The sequence below is a fragment of the Diadema antillarum genome, unplaced genomic scaffold, assembly GCF_040938485.1.
Source record: "Diadema antillarum isolate AM-2024a unplaced genomic scaffold, OU_Dant_1.0 scf00000066, whole genome shotgun sequence".
In the NCBI taxonomy this organism is placed as follows: domain Eukaryota; kingdom Metazoa; phylum Echinodermata; class Echinoidea; order Diadematoida; family Diadematidae; genus Diadema; species Diadema antillarum.
In genome coordinates this window covers 3,429,399-3,453,168 of record NW_027270955.1, presented here as the reverse complement: position 1 = coordinate 3,453,168, position 23,770 = coordinate 3,429,399, and the positions used below count along the sequence as shown (strand labels likewise).

At 38.3% G+C, this 23,770-nt stretch overlaps 1 protein-coding gene across 1 annotated transcript in view; it reads right to left on the bottom strand.

Annotated features, from left to right (window-relative positions):
* The window catches only part of LOC139716525 (uncharacterized), a 57,137-nt gene that overhangs the window by 14,380 nt on the left and 18,987 nt on the right, over positions 1–23,770 (bottom strand). The window contains exons 4-5 of the mRNA XM_071628065.1: positions 12,168–12,345; positions 786–898 (exon numbers count right to left, since the gene is read on the bottom strand). Coding sequence (XP_071484166.1) covers positions 786–898; positions 12,168–12,345 — 291 coding nt within the window. The remainder of the gene's footprint in view (positions 1–785; positions 899–12,167; positions 12,346–23,770) is intronic.

Genomic DNA, 23,770 nt, shown 5'->3' with positions numbered 1-23,770 from the left:
TTTGAAACCGATGTTATAAGTCCTGCTGTATGGGCATTTTAGGTTGACCTTACTTGAGTCCTTTTGGAACAAAGCACGACACATGAAGTGCGATTTCATATAATTCTTTTTGAATCCGAAAGTTAGAGCTGCATAAAAAAATAATCACAACAAATAACATGATTTTGATCGAGCTCATCATTTTCACATAATTTCTATGAAAGAAGAGATAATTTGGTCCAACTCGCAAATTGATGTGATTGGATGTGATTTGTTCCTCCTATTATCAGACAATATTGTCGGCCATTGCTTAATTCTCATCCATAAGCCTCAGAGCTTTCATGTTCTCTGAGACAGCAATTTTGTTCCCAAACAGAAGAGCAATATATGGGATGATAAAGTTTGACACGTTTTCAGGAAACGATGCTATTTTGGTGTCTGATGTCTAGAGGAAAAGAGGCGAATTAGAGTATCAAAGCTCATTTGTTTGTTTGTTTGATTTTGCTAAAGAAAAAGATTTAAACCGATTCTTCATATCATTGATAGTCACCTGTAAAATTATAACAGTCACAATAGCTATAGATTCGTATGATTTATTCACTAGTAAAATCACCTCTGACGTATTGTTATGAGGATGCACTTGAAGTAATTGAACACTACTATGAATCTGTATGACTATTTGACTGGTTGACATCTTGTCTTTTCTATGCACAAAAAGGTTAAATACAAAGGGAGAGTTGCTCTACCTAATGAAAAAACGAAATTGAGTAATTGGAAAATTAAAAGATCTTAATGTGCATCGGTACCGGAAAACCATATCGCTGGAATCGATTTCGCTTCCACATCCGCTGTTTAGAAGGCTTCCGCTGTTCCCCACCACTGCGCACTTCTTGTAGTGTTTCTCTTGGAACGGACTCACCTGTAATCGAGACAAAAAAATTCAAAGTGCGACAGACAAAAGTTGATTATGATTCCTTTCAATCGACGTTTGAAAAGCGTTTTGTCCTGTTACATTATCATTTCATTTTCTGTTTGTTTGTGTATAGACGAGGTTCATGACGCGTTGCCTGAGGGCAAAAAACAAACCTCATCTAGCCCATACCAGCCTGTTTTTCATTTGACGTGCTCATGGGAAGTATTGTTTATTTTCATGTAACAAAAGAGTGAGGCAAAATATAAAGCATGCATTACACAAATTATTCTAATTCTTCTATCAATTTGTAAAAGATACATTATGCACTGAGGATCACTAGTTATGTAATAAAATTTATGAGCAATTAGGTAGATCAACCAAGAACAGCAATCCATATTCTGCAATGTTGAAAAAAAGAAAAGAACGTATAATGGTGTAAAAAAGTGATCGATTGAAAAGAAGGGCTTGTAAAACATGGATCACTCAAAACACAATAATATTATGTTATCAAATATCATCCAACATCTATCCAAGAACAGCTAAAGAATATGGTGAACCCCCCCCCCCCACAATAATGAAATCATACATTCACGCAGAAGTACACAAGCACTTAAAACGCGTGCATTTTATACAAAAGACGCGACAATGTACATGAAAGAGAGCACGATGATATTACAAAACAGAAAGTTTTATGAAAAAAATTATGAACCGGCAGACTGCAGCGCAGTGGGAATCAGACTTATTTTAATACCTCGATGGTTACAGCGTTTATCTTTCACTCGTTTCCTCTGTATATTCCTCATGTTTATGCATTTTTTCCAGTTTGCCTATGCATTATTACAAACTCCTTGTGTATCAATTTAAACATTGAGCAGATGATGATGAAAATGCCGATATTACACTAGTAATTACAATAAGATTTGGATGTTCTGAGGACATAAATTTTTACAGTTTATAAATAAGTTTAATGAAGCATTGTGATAAAAATACATTGAGTTGTTGCGTTTTTCTTCTATAACATGTCCCATGTTGCGGAGATGTTTGCTGAGAGATACAGCCCTTCCTCGTGACAAAACGACTTGGAAACTATTCTCAAAGATTAGGTGTAAGTGCATGAGGGGCTGGGGAGGAGGACCGAATCATCAATGGCCTTGTGTTATTTTGTTTTAAAAATGAATGTACTGAAAGCGAACATAAATTGAACAATTTTTACGTTTCTCTTGTATTTGCCAATGCTTTTACTTCAAAAATATCATTAACTTTAATTTTACAAGGATATTATACGAACGGAAAAGGATGTGATTGATGCACATATGAAAATTGTGTTTATTCTGAAGAAAATGTATGACTATTTTAAAGACGAAACAATATCTATCATAATTAACATCAATTTACAATTAAAAAGGATTTGAAAAGGGATGTCATTCCTACAGTTATTATAATTTTTTCAGAGGAATATGAATAATTATCATAATAATTATTATAATTAATTATTATTATAATAATCTCAAGAAAACACAATATTTATCATCATTAAAACTATAATTTCCTTTGGAAGGATTTGACTAAGGATGTCATCGCATCGGATGATTATGGATAGCATTCCATACATCAAATTTATATAGTTTGACGGATTTGTGAACCATGAGGATTCTCTCTTTCTAAAGAAAATGCTATTGAAGATATGAGTTTGATATGAGTTTGATATGTTTTTGTTGCAGTAAAAAATGTTAGGTGCTTGCGGTAACCATTTTTTTTTTTTGTATCCTCAAACTTTTAGAATTGTACGCATAACAATTAAAAGAAAAATAAAAATTACGTCAGTGGACCTGACGTATTCTATTTAATGTCATTACCGGTAAGTAAAATTTGAATTACATTGGATTGAATGGATATACATTCCAATTTTAACGGCGTCACCAGAGTGAAGGGGATAAACTTATCAAATAAGACGATTTGATTGTGGGCATGACTTGAAATGAATGCCCCCCCCAAATTCTGAAAGGTCCACTTTTTCATAATAACGGTTTTTAGCAATTCTCAAGATAACAATCCAAATAAATATAAAGACATATTATATGCTACGTAAATGTGGAAGAGTACGTTTAACAATGTTAAAAATAATTGTACGAAACCCTTTTGTTGTATGAACCATCGGATCGTCCCCATGCACACAAACACAAATGTTATGTATCACCTAATTTGTGCGAGCTATCATTATATTGGCACTGCATGCCATGGCCCTTGACGCGTGTGACCGGTGTTTTTTTTTCCACTGGCCGCCCGAGTACGTGCGATTCGTGGATGACATTGAGGTTGACACTTGCATTTTTTCACAGGAACAGAGGTAAGTGGATGAAAATCTAATAGCCTCAAGTTTACATATATGATAAAAATTAAAGAAATTTCCTCGAAATTACTATAATCGAAAACCTGAGACATTTTATATCTACGTCTCACAAAGATATAGTATACATGTATATATAAGTACATGTTGGCATGATAATGCCTGGGGATAGATTATTATGTCAACTATTTTCCATTATCAATGCATGCTCCAATCAAATTGTGAAAAGGTGGTCATGAGTTAGCATTTCTTACGAACGATCAGGAGAGACAAAACAAAATGAAAGGCCTGTCTTACTCCAGTTCTCTTGTAACACTCATTGGGCCATTATGCATGCCTAACGAATTATAATAGCTGCTTTTTCTAGCCCTTTTGCTAGTACCAACATTCGAGAAAAGATCATCTATCAAGTAACTGTACGATCTCCGTGCATAATCTAATGCTTTTTACAGTACAAACGATTTCTTGAGCCTGCACCGTTTCAGGCTCTGTTCTGGATACGGCGGTAGAAACTCATTCTTTTTTGTTGTTTATTTTATCATTATTTACTAATCTCTTTTCTAACTTACAGGTAGCGGATTTCTTTGCAGGCCAAATTCGGAAATGTAGTGTTGATTATTACTTATACATTTTCTCATGTTGTGACAGTTCTATTGGTTCTCATTTTAAAGTGAGCCAAAACCTAAGAACATTTTCACTTATAATTTCCAAAGAGTATTATGCAGGCACGCAAACTCATTTTAGTTGTATTTCATTGAAATGTAATGGGTAAAAGGGTATGAGAGAGAATGAAAAGTGCTGAGCTATGAAGTAAAATGGTAAAGTAAAAAGTTTGTCAGATAGTATTACAAAAGAAACTCTTTCTTTTTTGTTTGTTTATTTTATCATTATTTACTTATCTCTCTTCTAACTTAAAGGTAGTGGATCTCTTTGCAGCCCAAATTCGAAAATGCCTAGAGACAGCTAGTAACCAAATATGCTACTATAATTTAATAGATAAGAAATAACCATTCCAGTGTGCACAGTAAGACAGATCAAATCAAATAGGAAAACATCTGAGCACTAAGCCTGAGGTCTGAATTTGCACTCAACTTCTTCCAATGGCTAACGGATGTTTAATTTTTGAATTTCACTGACCTCCAAATTTCACAAAGAAAACCTTCTTAGCATGATGGTTAATATGACATTTGACTGATATTGGAGATGTTTGCGAATCGGATCTACTACCTTTAATATTATTAAATCTAAAATGATTATTTGAAAGTTCGGAAATGCTGGAAATATCCTACCACAAGGAGGCAAAATATAAATGGTTCACATTCACAATAAATTTTTTTAAAAAGTTTTCTTATTTATTTTCGTTTTTGACAAACTCGCATACCAACGGCTGATATACTGTATAGTAAAGTGAATGTTTCATCTTCCAAACAGCATCCAATGGGATGGAAAACTCCAACTGAAAGGTGGACACCGTGACCATACTCGCTAAAGAAAACGCGCAATAGGGGTCGTTTTTTCTCACGGATTAGATGGAAAGTGTGATGTACGAGCGTATCAATGATCAAAGGGTATCAAAAAGGCCGAAATTTGGGAAAATGGTATATTGTTCAATCATGATGAAGTACTTCTTTAGGGTGCAGGAAACATTTAAGGAATACTTGTTTTTAAGGCCCGAAAAAATCATATGATCAATACTCGTTTAGGGGGCATTTTGAAAGTCCATGTATGAGCATGGTGTCCACCTTTTAATTGTCGCTACCCCTCCCGGGACAGTATCAAAGGACCGTTTTGTTAATCAACGCAATCCCCCCTTCCTTTAAAAATCCTGGCTTCAGGCCTGCTAACGCGGGTATACAATAGAAAAAATAAAAGTTAAAACAACACCAGGAAAATCACTATTCTCAATTTTGCGGCGCGCTACGCGCGCAGAGTCTCGAACACAATTAAACTTTGCAACTTCCTGGCAAAATGAGTTTTTACTATTTCCTAGATGAAATACCGTAACGCGATTGCATGCAACAGACAAAAATACAAATTTCCTCGAGACTTTAAAACGTCATTAAAACAGTCAACATTCACAATTTGCGGCGCGCTTCGCGCGCAAATTCTTATACAACTTTTGTAGTTCGGTCGTCCAAGAATCCATACATTGCTCTCAAATTCATACACCACATTTCGGTAATTAGTTTGCTTCTATTACGTTTCTTCAGTCGGTCTGTAATGATTGACTCGTTTTCAATCCTTGTGTGTGCGAGTGCCTGTCCGTTTTGTGTGTGTGTGTGTGTGTGTGTGTGTGTGCTGCTTTTGTGTTCGTATTAGATTTATCGTCAACATGTACCTGATATTGAATGAAACTCAAATAAAGAATATCATGAAACACACACAAATGTGTGTGTGTGTGTGTGTGTGTGTATCTGTCTGACGGAGTGCTTGCATGTGTGCGACTGAATGACTTCTTTATGCATCGATCAATATTTTTGTCTCGCCAAGCAAACCCAAGTCAGACGTTAAACAAATTAACTTTCGAGATTGTAATGGGTATTAAACCAATGTCCTTTATAGCAGGAAGTACAAAACGCATGATATTTGAGTACACCACTCAAACTGTTTCATCAACGTGCTCAATACGAAACGCTAAAAAACTCCCCAAACACCAAGCCATATGGTCTGTATGCAACGAGGATGAGGCTAATATTGGCATGCGTCTTGACTCAATCAAGAAGCGTAAATGGGAGTACTGTTTTATTTTGCTTTGACTACTTAAACTGCACTGGTCTATAGACGCAGCAGACTGTTCCAGCGGGTTAATTTTCATATTTCACTTTACATACAGAGCGGTGAGTTAATGATAATGATAATGAATAACATTTATATAGCGCTTAATACTGATGTTTCTAAGCGCATTGATCCGGAAAAAGAAAAGTATGACATTAAAATAAAATACAGCATTATGTAAATATACGTATTATGATATAACATGCAACAGCAAAACAGCATAATTAAAGTTGAGTAAACAGATAAGTTTTCAACGATGACTTGAACTTATCAACGTTATCAGCATTACGAATATGGAGAGGAAGTTTATTCCAGAGAGACGGGGAAATAACAGAAAAAGCCCTATCACCATAGCGGGTGCAGGTGCGGGGACCATGTGATAGTTGGAGAGTGGAGGAAGTGGAGGAAGTGGAGGAAGTTAGCTTAGTCGGTAGCGCTTCTGCCTCTCGATCCAAAAGATCCGGGTTCGATTCTCGAGTTCTACTGAGCAATGTTGTCTGTAATCACACTGTCCCCTCTAGTAGAGGTAAAACATTCTGTCCCTCGGATAGGAAATAAATAATGAGATCCCATGTCTGCATGTGTGAGAGAGTCAAAACTCATGCACGTTAAAGATCCCGCTTAATTTATTCATCTCATAGAGTAGGGTGTTTGACCCGTTGAAGTGGTCCCGCCTAACATCCAACTGGACCCCATGGAAGACCAGCTATTGCAGCTGAACATGGGCTATCCAACCACTTTCTTAGATGGAAACGAAACAAAACAAAACAAAACTTCGAGGTAATGAATATACATCTCTAACTATATACAGAAGGCAAAAAAAGAGAGAAGAAGTACAGTGGATTATAAGTATTAAATGTATCTGCATATGCACACGCCTTGCACTAAAGACTAATTCTAACAACATGCAAAATATGAAGGAACCCTTATGGCAGAGTTTGTGATTGTGGGTTCCATTGACAAATACCAACGTATATATATGAATATGTGAAAATATGTGAATAATTGAGAGGAGACACACCCTGAGTACCTATAGAATCCAAAATAGCAGGGTACAAAGGGCAAAAGAAGTAAAGAAAAAGAGAGAGGCAGATGTGGGTGAAGAAGAAAAGCTAGTACAAGTATACAGGCATATCTACCGCCATGTTCGTAAAAACTTGAAGTCAGAGAATTGACGTTGAGACAATGGAAGCAAATCGCTGAGACCAGAGGCAAACCAAGCGTGCACTATAGAAGTAAATATGTCATGCATTATGAAAAAGGACAATAACTAACAGAACAATGCACATTAGTCAGGGAATTTACAATCATTAGTATCATTGAAGTGAGTTTTTGTTGAAAAAATAACAAGAGAAGAATATTTACTAGCTATTATCTTAGGACAGACCGAACCAAAATTAATGACAATGTTAGCAATATTATTTTCTAGGCTAAGAAATGTGCGAGTATGTGGAAGTTGAAATGCAACATTTCGTCTCGCAGGGTAAAAATGGTTTGCATATCATGTGTGTTTTTCTTAGAAAATATGGGTAAATCACTGGCCGATAGTTGATTAAAACAATAATGTGAATAACTTAATAATCATAATATACTCATATAATCAATAATCATAATAACTATAATCATATGGTATTCATTATAAAAGAAAAGTATAATTAGTGTTAGAATAAAAGCCAAAGGAGTTGATCCGGTTCTTCGCATCTTTTAGTTTTTCGATTTCTGATTTTGTTGTCTTAATGCGCTTGGTAACATCATACAGAGATTTATGAAATATTGCTTCGATGCATCGATAATATCAAGGTGAAAGTGATTTTTGAAATGCTTGTTCGTCTTCGCTTGATATCCCTTCTCTCCTTGATACTGCAATGTTTATTTTGTGTTGTAATTAAATAAACCCCAAGTCTTTCCTCCTAGCAATGATACGACTTCTGTTGTTCTGTCCCTGCTCTTTTAATGTCTTAAATGTTGTAGTATATGATTCAAAACATGCATAATCAGATAGAAGATTCACAAGTATCCTACTGTCGACACTTACTAAACTTTTATTTTCTTTCATTTATTGAATACCCCAACAAAGGAAACCAATCGCAAATGAATATTTGATTCCATATAAGTAGGCCCTACATAAACTCAATACCGATATCAAACTCATCAATGCAAAATTGCTGTCAAGGAAATTTCTAGGAATTGAAATGTAATAAATCTACTGTCTTTGGTGACATATACATATTTGTTTGGAGGCAGCTACACCATAATAGCCAGCACTTTGTGTATACATATATATATATATTTGTGTGTGTGTGTGTGTGTGTGTGTGTGTGTGTGTGTGTTTGATCCTCTTGACTCATTTGAGCTATAGAAGCCAATGTCGATCCCTGATTAACCTGTCTTTGCATTGTGTTATGCCAAACTTCCTGCGTACTGATTTAACCATTGGGCAGATAATCATCACAAACAAGAACAAAAACAGTATAATAACAAGAATAGTGGATACTGATCATGACAATGAAAATAATGCTGATGTAACACTTATTATTTTGAACAGATACTATCCTAGCAATCTATAATGTTAAAAATAATAATGACATTGTTAGGTGAAGAAATGATTTTATATGTACTTGATAACCCAGCGATCAGCAGCAAGCAAAACAAAGTGAGCTGAAAAAATATCTGATCTGCTAGTCACTATTAAAGGAATCTGTTTCTTTCGTGCATCGCGTTTGCCATAACACCTTTTCGCCTCGGAGTAATGAATTTCACCAACGAGGAACTTGTCCTATTGCAGAGAACATGAATGTCACCAGAGTAAAAAGGGGAAGGAGAATAAACAGGAATGTCATCTTCACGGTTCGCATCATTCGTACACCATTCTTCTCGAATGTAAAAGAATCCTTTGTCGAATATGTAAAGGGTTCCACGTTATCACGGAAGTAGACTAATAATTGTTCCTTCTAGATGAATACGCCGCCTTTGTCCTTGAGTTTGTTGAATTTTCTCACAACCTAGAAGCTAGAAGAAGAGTAGATAGAGCTAGAAGATCTGGGAAATATACCGCAATATTTTGCAGTTAGAGAAAGGTTGCAGAAAAATTGTGAGCGGCTGAGAAAATAAACTTAAAGGCTTGATGAAGCGACGAAAAAAAGAATGAAACTAGAAATGTCGCTAAGGCGACTGGTATGCCTCCGCCATAATGCATGATTCTCCTAATAGGTCTGTAGTACATGTGGACAATGTGTGATTACATTTTCACAAAATTGGCAAAATATTAAAATTACACAAATGTGATGAATGTTCTCCTTCCTTGACTTAGGTTTAATTGGACGAATAGGAGAGCATGTATTTGGGGATTTAAGGACTTTAACTTGACTTTGACCCATTCATAAGTTCATGTATTGAGTAATTTTCAAGGCATGGAGAAAAAGTGCAATTTCTGTATTGAAAAGTACATTGTCACCATTTTCATCTGGCCTTTGACCCTAAAATTCATAGGATAATCACTGTCAGGCAGAACATGCATAGATATGTAGTAAGTTTCAAGATAACTTGAGCCACTTCCGAGATATGGAGGGAAAAGTTAGTTCAGCACTTTACCTTGATCTTTGACCTTTTGACCTTTGAGGCAAAAGAAAAAGAAAAAGAAAGTTTCTAGAGAATCTCTATTAAGTTATACATGCATACACCAAGTGAAAAAATAATCCTGCTGGCATTGCATAAATATGAGGGAAATAGTAAAATTTTGAAGTGTTGCCCTTGATCTTTGACCCCTGACCTTTGACCCTGAACCCTAAATTCTCTAGATAATCACTGCCAGTCAGTACATGTATATATACTACGTTCCATGAAGATACCTTGAACAATTCCAAGGTACGGAGAAAAAAAGCGAAGTTTTAATATCTTTACTTGACCTTTTGACCTTTGACCTTTGACCTCATGACCCCAAACTTTCACCAGAGAATCTTAATTGGGTAATTCATGTATACACTAAGTTTCAAGAAAATATCTTCAGGCATTGCATAGATATGGTGGAAATAGTGAAATGTATGTATTTGACCTTGACCTTTTGACCTTTGACCTTGAGCATGTGCACCAAAAGTTGATAGGCACAACTTCACCCCCTATTAAATACACATACATGCCAAGCTTCATTAGGATAACTCAAAAGGTCTTTTAGTTACGCTGTCCACAAAATTCCTTACGGACGGACGGACGGACGGACAACCCGAAAACATAATGCCTCCGGCACCATGCATTCGTGGCGGAGGCATAAAAATGAACGTGGCTACCTAAATACGTGTTGAAGGAAAACTCTTTTTGACTTTCATAGACTACTAAAATCAAAGAAACAACAATGGAAGTTTGGTTTCTAGAAAAAAAAATAAGTACGTTTATGCTTAATACTTTGCAGCAAAGCAACAACAAAATAATGTATGGAAATTCATCAAACGCGCTATGCTCCTGTCACTTCGAGGCTTTTTCCCTGTCTTGTACTTGTAAATAGTAAACTTATAACGTATAATTTTTTTTTGTCACTTTACATTGTCATTGATGGATGTTGTAAACACAACCCTTTATGATTTGTGTGGAAACCTAATAAATGATATGAAAGAAATGAATAACAACATTGTATAATCTCTCAATTCGTCACTTACTTTGAGCTTTTTAAAGTTCCCCTTTGGTTCAATAGCTATGGCTGTATACAGAATAGTTGATGGGAAGGATGCAAGTTCTTCTTTTTGATTTTACAAAGTGAAGTTAATGAAGATCCACGTGGTGTAGACATTGAGACCGTTGACTCCGGGTAAAGATATGACTCAAGTTCCACATCTTTTATATGTTTATATCATCTCATTTACTTAAACATTCTGTGTGTTTCATTGCACTACCCCCTTTTTTTTATACAGACAACGTTATCGAAAGTGGATTTATTTTTAAGATTTCCTTTTAACAAAAACAAATGAGATACAAGATAAAAAACAACAACCTCAAATAGCTTGAGAAAAAAAAACACCAAAGCGTAACCAACGATCACTCTGTGTAGTGACATGATTCTTGATTGACTAAAGCGCTGTGGGAAATAAACAGCTTACAAAAACGTTTTCTCTTGTACAAGAAACCCACAAGGGTTCTAGAGTGAATAAAAGTGTACGTTTTCGTGTCTGCGTCTATTCTACGTCGCAACAAAGCTTACACAAATGTCACAATAGTGAGCATGCTGTATTGTGATTCAGCTTTAAATCTAAAGAGACAACGAGGATAATGTGCCTTCCCTATCCTAGTCTTGAGGGCAGAGGTGGTAAGATCCCATAGGGAAGGGGGGGGGGGAGGAGGAAAGTCCCCCTTTCCCTCGATTTCGAGGGGGTCCCTCTAAATTTTCAAAGCTTAATATTGTTACTTACTATATTTTGTTGTCTTTCTGAAAGATTTTTTTTTTTTATAGGAACCAGTTCAAAGTGTGACTGTTGTTCGCTTTGTTTGTTTGTTTGTTTGTTTCTTCTTTGAGCGGAAATGTTTTCCTATATTTCGCAAAAAGTATGCACCTGATTGCTTAATTCTGGTTCCAAAAATTCAAGAGCTCTTTCGGGTGAGAGGGGAAGGGGGATACCCCCCCCCCCTTTCACAACCTTCCCCATTCAGTACATTTCCATGGGATTGGTAGGCCAAAGGCAGTGAAGTCGCACACCACGATTTAGCCACTTAAATGTGCAAAAGCTCCCACACCCGGTTCCCCTTTCGGTCTACCTCATTAATAGACTTATCTAGCACATAATGAAAAGGCGCACGTGCGGATCAAGAGTTGATATGAGGTACCGCGATTTAGACATTCACCTTCGCCCAGTAACATGAATTGTATTACTTTTTGATTTATTGCACCAGATTGTCGGATTTTACTCCTAAAAGGTCTTAAGTTCGATGTTGTAAGAGGAGTATACCCCGTGTCACCATCTCCCCGGAATATTAATTACTATTAGCCCGGAGGGGTCGGGTGGTATAATACACTAGGAAAGCGGAAACATTCCATGAAAATTGTTTGTCGTTTGTCACAACATTAGAGACTCTACATCCCATCATACAAGTGTCATGTGCTTTTCCTGTGAGCTAAGAAGGTATGCCTATAATCATCCCAATAGAAACATACTCGTGGACCGTTCTTACCTCTGGAATGTATCTGCGTAGCTCTTTGGTTACGTTGTAGTAGTACAGCCGCCGATTATCTTTGCCAACGCCCACCCTGGTGCTAGCGTAGAACGGGTACTGAGAACCGAGGGGCGAGTTTTCGCGGGTCAGTATCAAGGTGTTTCTGGAGTCCAAGCCGTCTTCTGCCAACTCTCTCCTATCAGGTGATCGATATACAATGATACACAGAGAGCAAAGGCATACATTGATTTGAACGGATCTGCACTCGCAGTGTCATGACTGAATTGCCGTGGCATACATAAACTTTAGAAATACAAGTCCTTTAACGTCCAAAAAATCATGAAAAATATTCAGTTCCTTATCATATTTAGGTACAGCAAGACAATGAGAGTTACATATAATATCACAAATGTGGTGATATCATGATACATTGGAAAATGGAAAAAAAAAGTATTTCAGAACTCAGTATGTAAGATACTTGCGAGTATAAAGGGGCAAACTTTATCAATATTGATTGTGAGTGATTGTAGCGGCACGAAAGTACATTCACCAACACTGTGTCTCCCAACAGGATAGATACAGCACCACCTCACAAAGTTTATTAAAATCCATAAAACTCCAAACAATACCTATTTTACCTAATTTACTTTAAATATGAAACACCCTCACCCCCACACTAGAGCACATTCTTACAAACAGGAGAATACAAATAAACAGAGTCATAAATCAATAAATAGAAGAAAATTACTGGTTCTATTAATTGACAACATACACTGCAGTTGCTTAATCGAATTCATTATCAAAATACATGTTATTTTTCTTCGTATATATAAATTCAATATTGATAACATAACAATGATTAAGGAAAAACATTGTCCTAAAAAATCACCTTTCATCATGTGGACTTTGCGTCCAACACATCGAAAGGGTGTATACCAAGAACCTTGTCTGGCTGACGGCTCAGAAGAGTAACAATTTTAATCGCATGTACACAACTTGACATGTATTCCTGAAGAGTCCTCCTAGTGGGCAAATTGGTAGAACGATGTGTTAAAGTCGATAGCACCCAAGCAATCGTATTTCCTACAAGCTACATACGATTCACTCTCGCTTTAGTCCACCCCAACTGACATTCTTATAAAAATGTTTAAGCCACATCCGTTTTTGTGGTTAAATGCCTATCCCACAAAAGACTGCATCATGGGCGGATAGCCCTCAAGTAGCTTTCACAACACGTGGGACAATGAGAGGGTTGTTGGTTACGCGTAATTTCACAAACTGTTCTATACTGAGGTAACTCAGCATGCCAGTGCAGGCATTGTGAAATCTGGCACAGATGGGATGGGGCTTCATTGTCATCTGCTTCCAGTGCCCCAACATGGAAAGTTAAAATAATCATCTACGATCATGTGGACATTGGAAATGGATGATTCCTTGATCATGGAGACATCGGAAGAGTTCCAGGCTGATCTCGTCAGCAACATCCGGTCTGGAAACGGAACAAACCTAAAGATATCTTTTTTCCTGCAACTTGAGACAACGGAAGTCAACTCGCAGTCCTCTTGAAGTACAAATTGTACACCAACTTCAGAGCAGTCAACTGATGGTCGCAGAGCAACGCGTGGACTCCTCCGCTAAGATGGGTCCGGTCTTCGGGAAAGACCGTGTATGAGTTAGGGAACATCTTGATGTCCTGAATCGAATTACCGAGCCAGGTTTCTGTTGCAACAGCATCTGTTTTTTTTTTAAAGTATCTCTGCTCTTTTCCCAAGAGATGACTTGACATCGATATTGAGGAAGTGCATGGGGCGTTTCGTATTGACTGGCACTTGTTGGTGTTAACCTAGGGGTATGTCTTTCCATTAAAACCTCGATAGTTGGCGTTGTGCACAGGGACCATCTGACGTACTGTGGTGAAAGTGTATTTAGTTCCACTCTACACCACTGTTTGATTATTGAGATTCCTTACTCCCTTATGAACACACACTACACCCTGCAAGTTCTGGTGAGAATCCTATCATCCGTTCTTGGGTTACTGGGAGATTAGGATTATTCTATGTCTTTTATGACCCTATCACCTTTGACCTTTGACTTCATGATCGTCAAGCTATTATTTATTCAAATTCTTACTTCATTATGAAAATCCTTTTCAAATTGTGTGAAAATCCGATCACCCGTCCCTATAAGTTATTGGGAGATTATTAAAGCTTATTTCATGTCTTTTATGTCCCTGTCATGACCAATGATCTTCGACCTCATGACCTCACTATTTGATTGTTTCTTTCTTACCTCACAAACACACCCTTCAACTTTGGTGAAATTCGTTTATCCGTTATCAATTTGTTTGTGGAAAACAAACAGACAGAAAGACAGACAGACAAACAGACAGACAAAAAAAAAAACAACATACGGAACCGAAACCATAACCACCTCCGGCGTATAGGTTTCAAAACGAGACGCAGCTTTCGCGATGAGTCGTGTGTGCGGCCGCGTTTCTTGTCCTTTGGAAGAAAGACCGGCGATGTGGAACAGAGATCTTGTTGAATGGTGTCTTAAAACTTGGTATCAATATATCTGGCAGAGTGCCATGATTATGAATGAACATGAATCAGAATAAAGCAGGTGCGCAATGTATAGGCCGACAAACATGTACCCCAGTCACCATTCCCAATTGAATTTGAATTGAACATAACGGCACTATAATATGTAGGCCTACTGTATCATTTCGGCCTGAAATAAGCTTATTCTTTCACATGATACGCAAAATGTTAATGAGGTTCAGGTTTATTCCCAGCAAATATGAATATTATATGTTTGTATAAGTAACATGCGGTCAATTTGAAATGCTAGGGCACATCTCTAGAAGTACAAAAACTTGTGTGCCTTTACTATAAATTAATATTACATTCAGTAATATGTAGTAAAAGATCCCGCTTCATTCATTCATCGCAAAGAACAGGGTGTCTCACCCGGTGAAGTGGTCCCACCCCACAACCAACTGGACCCCATGGAAGACCAGCTTAGTAGCTGAATATGGGCTAGCCAGCCATCTTCACAGATGGAAAATGAACAACAACCACAACAACAACAACAACAAGTATCATAGTAAATAGAAATAAAAAACCGAGGTAAGGACAAAGACAGAAACAGACGCATATAGACAATAACAGAAACAAAGACAAGGAAATACGGACACTGACATTGACAGGGACATCAAGTTCGACTTATTATATAGCAACAATCACAGGGACATGGGACCCAACAAATCTGTAAGACAGAGGGATTGTCGAGGGTATATAAAGAATGGAAATAAAAGGAAATGTGCCATTTCACGGAAATCAGAATAGTGTCAGCATATAAATACAATATAGGTGATTATGTGAAAAAGGATTTCACATCACGTTAACAAAGGCAAAAACAAAAACTGATAAAAAGAATCCACTGAGAATCATTCATGATTGATTCCACATTTTTTGTTCTTGTTTGCAAAAGGGAAGGTAAAATATCAGCATGTTACCTTAATCATCTCAACTGAAAAGAATAAAAGATATAAACACATATAAAAAGGAACAAAACAAATAAAACTACTTGAGAATATCCATGTTTTCGGAATATTATGGTTCATTATGTTACATAATAAATCACGAGGCCTATGTTACATATATACTATATTTGTATCATATGACAAAAAAAAAAGCCAACAAAAAGTCGCACCCCTTGATTTTACATGAGGACTAAAAAAAGGTGACACGGGTCAACCAAGTCAAATGTCTGAAAGAGCTATTCTTCTTCAACATGAGATTGTACATAATGTCGCTCTGAAAACGAGTGAAAATGCCCCTAATCGACTGAGGAAAAAAAGAAAGGTCATTTGTACTAATGTGCCCGTAATCTACCTTCGAACTGGCTTATTATGCCAACTCTGGCAAAGTTGGTTACTGTATGCACATACCTTTTATACGTGCACGAAGAAAAAATGTGTTGAGTTGAACGAAAGAAAGCAAAGAAACATAAAAACACACACAAGCGAACAAAAACATGTATGTAGACTCTTCTGTGGGTGTTTTCTAGTTTGGCAGTTTGCAACAAAGGTGACACTGTGCGTGCGGTACGCACACGTCACCACGTCTAACCAAGGAGGTTTTCGAGATGGACTTCTCACTGGCTGTAATTACTCAAACAGTCTTCAGTTTTCTATCGATGTAAAAAAGAATTCCACATGTGCGTTTGTACCTTTGATGATCGACGTTCGATGCCACCGTATTGCTGAACAGTCTAAAAATTAATCATGTTCATTTTGAACTTTAACATAATTATTGTTGGTGATATTTTGCTTGTTTATCTATTAAAAGAAGTGAAATCTCAGTTGATAAAGCATATAAAACAAATTTCAGTCCGGTCTAGAAATATGTGCAAAAGTGTAAATCAGAGATGTATTATGTGAATATGTTTAAAACTGTACCCTCATGGAATGCCGGTCTTAATAGATAGGTTTCAATACCATACTGGAAAGAACACACTGTCCCACCGATGAAGTTTGAGAAATGGAGTTCCAACAGGCTCTAAACATTCAAACTGCTGTCAGTTTTCTTTTGACGTACAAAAGAATTCCACAGGTGCATTTGTGACTTTGATGATCGGGGTTCGATGCCGCCGTCTTTCCGAGGACAGAGATGATTCATTTGGAACGCTAACATAATGTAGACTATATACATATTTTTTTTTTTTTGTATCAAAGGAAATTAAATTTCAGCTCATGATAAGGCATATGAAAAACGTGTCCAGGATTCTGTCAAAAAGTGTAAATCTGAGCCGTACGTTGTGAAAATTTGTGAACTGTACCCTTACTGGAAAGTCAATTTTATCATCTTTCCGATCACTTCCGACAAGTGAAACTGATATGGTATAATCTTCAAGGGTAGTTCTTTATTTATTTATATGTAAGATTAGTGTAAAAATATGTAAAGTCGGGTAATTTTGATTCTTATTTCATCATTTTTTGCGGAATTTTTATTTGCGCATCTTGTCACCTGCCTGTGTCTATATACCTTTATGTACCGCTCATGTTTCATAAAAAGGGACAGCAAAAAGTAATTACGATCATAAAGACATAATCTTCCACTTGAGAGTGACGAGTCATGATGCAATACCACATGAATCAATTGTCTTCCTATCTGTGAGGTAGCTTCAGTTTAGCACATACTTCAAATATTTCTTAGTGGCGGCATCAAACATGGTATCAAAGGGAATAAATGTTGCTACTCCATCTCTTGAACCTCCTTGGTCCCACAGAGTGCTCACAGTGTGATCACATAGTCGACTGAGTGAAAGCGCTCGAATTTAACAGTGTGAAGATGATGTCACACTGTGGTGCGGTTTTCACAGTGTTCACATAGTAATGCTTGGTGTCACATAGTGAATTGATGACTCAGATTGTGTTCACACTGTTAAAATGCTCGAATTTAACAGTGTGAAGGGATTTCACACTGTGTTCACACTGTGTTTCTCACACTGTGGGACACTGTGTTCTTTCCAGTAGGTAGATAAGAAAAAAAAGGAAATAAAACATAAACTCTCAAATTAGAAAGTGGCTGGTAATTATGCAATGAGACACGAGTCAATGCGCGACAGACCCAGAGACTCCAACCCAAAACACCTTCTGATCTGGAGATTCTCCCGCCTGAAACCCCTAGCGAACGGGAGACCCCAACTTGATGTGTGCGAAGCGCGAAGTTCCTATAGGTTCTAGATGCTCTCTTGTGCTATCTAAGGCTTATTTTTTCAACATACGATAGAAATAAGTAAGAAATCCCTTCCAACGGGAGATAAAGAGCCAGGGGGGGGGGGGGGGGAGAGAAATTAAATCTCAAACGGGAGAACGGGAGATTTTGCAAAAATGGGTTTTCGGCGGGAGATCTCCCGTCGAAAATGGGAGAGTTGGAGTCTCTGCAGACCTAGTTTGGAACATACGACTGACGGCATCGAACATGGATTCAAAGGAAATAGGACAGCCGTGACTCCATTCTCTTGAACCTCCTTGGTTTACGAAAGACTAACATAGCCGGTAGGGCACTTTGAAAGTTCCGTTGTTACCAGTTTTATGTATATACTTTCTGCAAAAAAAAAAAAAAAAAAGAAAGAAGAAGAAGAAGAAGAAGACGAAAGTAAACATTTATTCCAGTTCATTTTTTTAAATAGAAATGTTTGATAAAAATCATTGTGTCATACACAATACTAAATGCCGTGTCACACCATTCCGGGCAAGCTACGCGGGCTTGTGGCGAGGAGGTAGTTTCCAGCACGTAGAAGAACAAGAATGTTTGCAATTTTCATTCATGCCTTGTCATACCGTACGGGGGAACTTCTGCGGCTTGATTTGCGGGGAAACAAATTTACTCCCCGGAGCTCTCCGCAGTTGGTCCGCACCTGACATTATCTAGCGCGTAGTTGCCCGGAGTTGCTCACGCAAGTCCGATTTAACCGCAGCCAAGTTTTGAGCATGACCAAAACTTTTTCCGGGTGAGTCGCGGGAATGCCCGTAGAGGTCCACGCAGAACGCCAGTAGGAGACCCTTAGCGGCAGTACTTCCCAGGCAATTCCCACGCAGGTACTTCGCAGTCCCGTATGCAGCCAAGATAATGAAATTCTGTGAGATTTCAGCCATTCCATTAGAGGAATTCCTTCACTGAGTTGTCAGCCCCCACGCGACTGGTACAAAGGTCACACAGTATACTCGCAAGTATAACGCGTCCAGCAAGTAAGACACATGCGCTGACTCGCACAAATCCTTTTCCGCCCTCAGGAATGTCCGGTATGCTAGAAAATCTCTACACGTAACAAGCCCGAGTAGCTTGCCCGGAAAGGTGTGACAGGGCTTAAACACGGTTGCGGGTAAAAAAAAAAAAATATATATATATGCGTGCGCACCTCCGGGCGACTACTTTTGAGATACATGCTAGGTACTGTCATGTGCGGATCATCTACGGGGATCTCCGGGTAGTCAAAATTGTTCTAAACAAGTCGCACGCAAGGCTGGTGTGACACGGCCTTAAAGGTTATTTGATTAGGTATCAGTCTGGAAGGTTATACAAAAGGAATCTTTGCGCATAAGTGAACACGTTTGTTTCTGTCCTCAGACCTCCAAGGCAGAAAATCAAAAAGTTAACAAATTGACATACTGAAATGATTACAAAAGACCAATTTAACGCATTGACAGACATGAGTGAAATAGCAGAAATAAGTTTCCGTTTCCTTATTTCTCTTTATATTCTCAAACAAAAACAAAGTGTGGGAAACTAAAGGGGAACAAATGATTTTTTTTTGTCAACTCAAACTCTAAATGGAATAGGGAGTAATTAGCTGCAAGTGTGATAAAATGCAAAGAATTTTTTCACTTCCTTTTTAATTAAGGAAGTTAAGAATGCATGAGACAAAGTCAGGAAGCAAATATTATTTCAAATTTTCTTAATTTGGAAAAATATTTAATCTTTGTTACCATTGCGTCTTATGTCTTTTGGCTATGGAATCGACAGAAGATTTATCATTTTCCTCCATTATAGACCAGGAGCTGGCTGCTGGTCAATTTACCCCATCAAGCCCAAAAGGTTTGACCCCTCAAAGTTACTGGGGCCACCCCCCTCATTACAAAACTGGGCGTCAGCCTGATACCTGAGGGCGGGGTCGTCCCCCAGGGACCCCCCAAAATGGCCCCCGGCGGGTGTAATTTACCCCATGGAGCCCATGGACCAAACCTGGTCTAAAAGAATGGCCTAGGGGTGTACATAATAAAAATATAAAAACTGACAAAATATCTGGTCGGGAAAGGGGTTGCCAGACCGTCCCCCCCTGGGCCCCCCCCTGGCGGGTGTAATTTACCCCACGCAGCCCATGCACCAAACTTGGTCCAATGAAAGTACTATGGGTGTACATAATGAAAATATAAAAACTGACACGATATCTGGTTGGGAAAGGGGTTGCCAGATCCCCTCACCCCCCCCCCCCCCCACCGCCCATTACGCCCCTTCGTGGGTTTAATTTAGCCAACAGCACCCATGGATCAAATTTGGCTGGGGGAAAGTAGGCCCCACTATGGGTGTGCAAAAAATAAAGATAAAAGCTGACAAAATATCTCACTTACAAAGAGTAATCAAACATATCCCCTACCTTTGCTACCCCCCCCCCATTTTTTAGTGTGAAGGGCCTATACGGTTTGGAGAGGTATGAATGAGCGTGTTATAAAAAGTAATAAATGGAACTTCTTGAATTAAGATGAAGTTATGACAACAGAAGCATTATGTGTGTACATATATCCACATGCCCCATCCCACTCCCTCCCCCAAAAGAAAGGAGTTATCAATATCTACACTAGAAACATACTCAGACAGTGCAGACCTTTGCCAAGCAGCTCATTTCCACCCATCCACACATGCTAAAAACTGCCAAATTTCCCATATAAAAGCCTTTTGCTTTTAAATGCCATCAACTTCCAGCTGTGTGGTAGTGCATTATACCTTGAGCACATGCCTTTACCTTTAGTGCGCATGTATGCAAACCTCAAATTCATGCAGCTTGAACTCCCAATTCCATTGATCTCATCTGCCATAAGATAAAAATCATCAAAATTTCATAAAGATTCCCGGATCACTACCAAAATTTATATTTATCATCTGTTTTTAAAATGTAATTGTGTTATTATCATCTTTTCATACAAGTTTCATCCAAATGTGTTCTCAACCTTTCAAGTTGTTTTGCATACAAACAATAATGCAGACAATACTATATATAAGTAACATAAAACCTCAAGTGGCAGAAATAATTACAACTGTATCCAACATCCTACAGTTCAACTGTGTTACCATGCATGTGGAGCAAGCTCATGTACAACAGTACAAGAAACTGTATACCTGTGATACAAAGTTGTACATGCAGTGGGTGCATAGGCCATAGTGTGGTTAATTGCATGCAAATATTTGTATGTTGTATACATTTTACTTGTTGCATGCAATTATACATTTCGAAGATCGGCAACACGTGTATCATCAGTCTGCAAACAATAAAAAGGCGGTGTTTTCCTGACCTTGGTAAGTGAACTGGGCTTTCCTATTGTAGGTACTATACTGGTAGGCCCCTATGACAGTAGTACATGTATTTCATCACTGGATGACAATTGGTGTCAGTAACAGAGCAAACAAAGAAAGGTCAAGAGTCTAGATCTTCTATTGGACTAGATCTAAGTCTCAAATATGCTATGATATGGCTAGATATCTAACGTTAGACCTATATTTCCTATACATGCTATAGCTTGTAGAGTACCTAGTACTATTTGGCGAAACCAAATGAACTGGAACAGGGGATGGATTATCAGTGAGATGTAGTGTATCATGAGTCATAACTGAGAAACCAATAAATAGAACATCAATGTTCTCAGCCTATATAGGTTTAAGTGTCAAAGGTGTGCATTGCTTTAAATTTGCATAGAACACTTAAACCCTGAATTTGTTCAAGTCACTGCACTTCCTATCATTCATAGCTAGAGTCAAAAAGACAGAATTATACTACATTTCAATTTCTCTATCTAATAGACAACTTTGACTTTAGGATTAGAAATAGCCCTATTAATTGCTATATTGAAGATGCAGATGTTCCAGTGAATGAATTCTTGCATTCCCTGTGTTGTAGCCTCTCCCAGGAGAGGCTGCAGTGCCAGTGTGGTGCATGTAGTAGTCTTTGTGCAGACTCATTGACAACCAACAAAGGTTTGTACCTGTAAACTATGAGAGCTGCACAAGGTATAGAAAACAAACAACTCAGGGGCGTCACCAGCTTTTTTTCAAGGGGGGTGCGTTTTGACCCTAATGTAACGAGATTTTTTATTTTTTATTTTTTTTTTTGACAGACATTTGGAATATAGGAAGCTCTCAATCCCTAGACTTTTACTGTTTTTGAGGGAAACCAAGCGGGGAAAGGGCACCGGCGTAGCTAGGATTTCATCTTGGGGGGGGGGGGGGGGGGGTGTGTGTTAGCATGCGAGGGAGCGAGCAAGGGGGGGGGGGGAGGGTGTGGAAGTGCCTGTTGTCCACCCCCCCCCCTCCCACGATGAGAACTTTTCTTGCATTTTGATGTTGTAAATGGTGCAATTTGATGCAGGCTTTTTGCGTGTTTTTATCGACTTGAAACAGTCCTTTTGATGGAATTTGTTGTTGAACAATGTGCCTATAAATCATTTCAATAAACCTCTTGTATTGATTCTTACACTGATGTCATGAACGCAACCGAGCCCGAGCAAGCGGAGAGAGCGAGGGGGGATTTGATGCATGTTTTGCTTGTTTTATCGACTTGAAACAGTCCCACTTGTTTAAAGTAAAGCAGTATATTTTGATGCAGATTAATATCGAACAATTTACCTATAAAATAGTATCATCCAAATAAACTTCCTGTTTTAATATTTACACTGAATATCATGAACGCGGTCAAGCAAGAGCGAGAGGAGTGAGCGAGGGGGAGGATGTGGGAGGGAGTGTCCCCCTCCCACGGTGAACACTTTTTGCATTTTGATGTTGTAAATGGTGCAATTTGATTCAGGTATTTTGCGTGTTTTATCGACTTGAAACAGTCCCACTTGTTTAAGGTATCAGTACATTTTGAAGTAAATTGTTATTGAACAATTTGCCTATAAATGGTATAATTCAAATAAACTTCTAGTAATAATTCTTGCACTGATGTCATGAACGCGACCGAGCCCGAACAAGCGGAACGAGCAAGGGGAGGTTGTGGGAGGGGGTTGTCCCACTATAAATGGATTATGGAATGACGGTGTGAAACAAAAAATTACTGGCAGCAATATCGGGAGAATGGCTTAACGATTACATGCGAGCGAGCGGAGCGAGCGAGCTTCAAAATTTTGACATTTTACAGTCCCAAAATTGCCGTTTGTAGCCATATTTTTTTGCCTTGGAAATTAAGGGGGGAGGGCACACCGGGCGCAACTGCCAGCAATTACTGGCAGCAACATCAGGAGAAAGGCATAACAATTAAATGCGAGCGAGCGGAGCGAGCGAGCTTGAATATTTTGACATTTTAGAGAAAAAAAAACACCTGCCGTTTGTTGCTATATTTTTTTCGCTTTGGAATTTAAGGGGGGCGCATCTGGCGCAACCCCTAGCAATTACTGGCAGCAATATCAGGAGAGCATAACGATTACATGCGAGCGAGCGGAGAGAGCGAGCTTGAAAATTTTACATTTTACAGTCAAAAAGCTGCCGTTCTTAGCCGTATTTTTTCGCTTTGGAAATCAAGGGAGGGGGGCGCACCGGGCGGAACTGCTGGCAATTATTTTTGCAGCAACATCAGGTGAATTGCATAACGATTAAATGCGAGCGAGCGAAGAGAGCGAGCTTGAAAATTTTACATTTTACAGTCCAAAAACTGCCGTTCTTAGCCATATTTTTTCGCTTTGGAGATAAAGGAGGGGTGCAGGGCGCAACGGGCGCAACTGCCGGTAATTACTGGCAGTAACATCAGGAGAATTGCATAACAATTAAATGCGAGCGAGCGAGCGAGCGAGCTTGAAAATTTTACATTTTACAGTCAAAAAGCTGCCGTTCTTAGCCGTATTTTTTCGC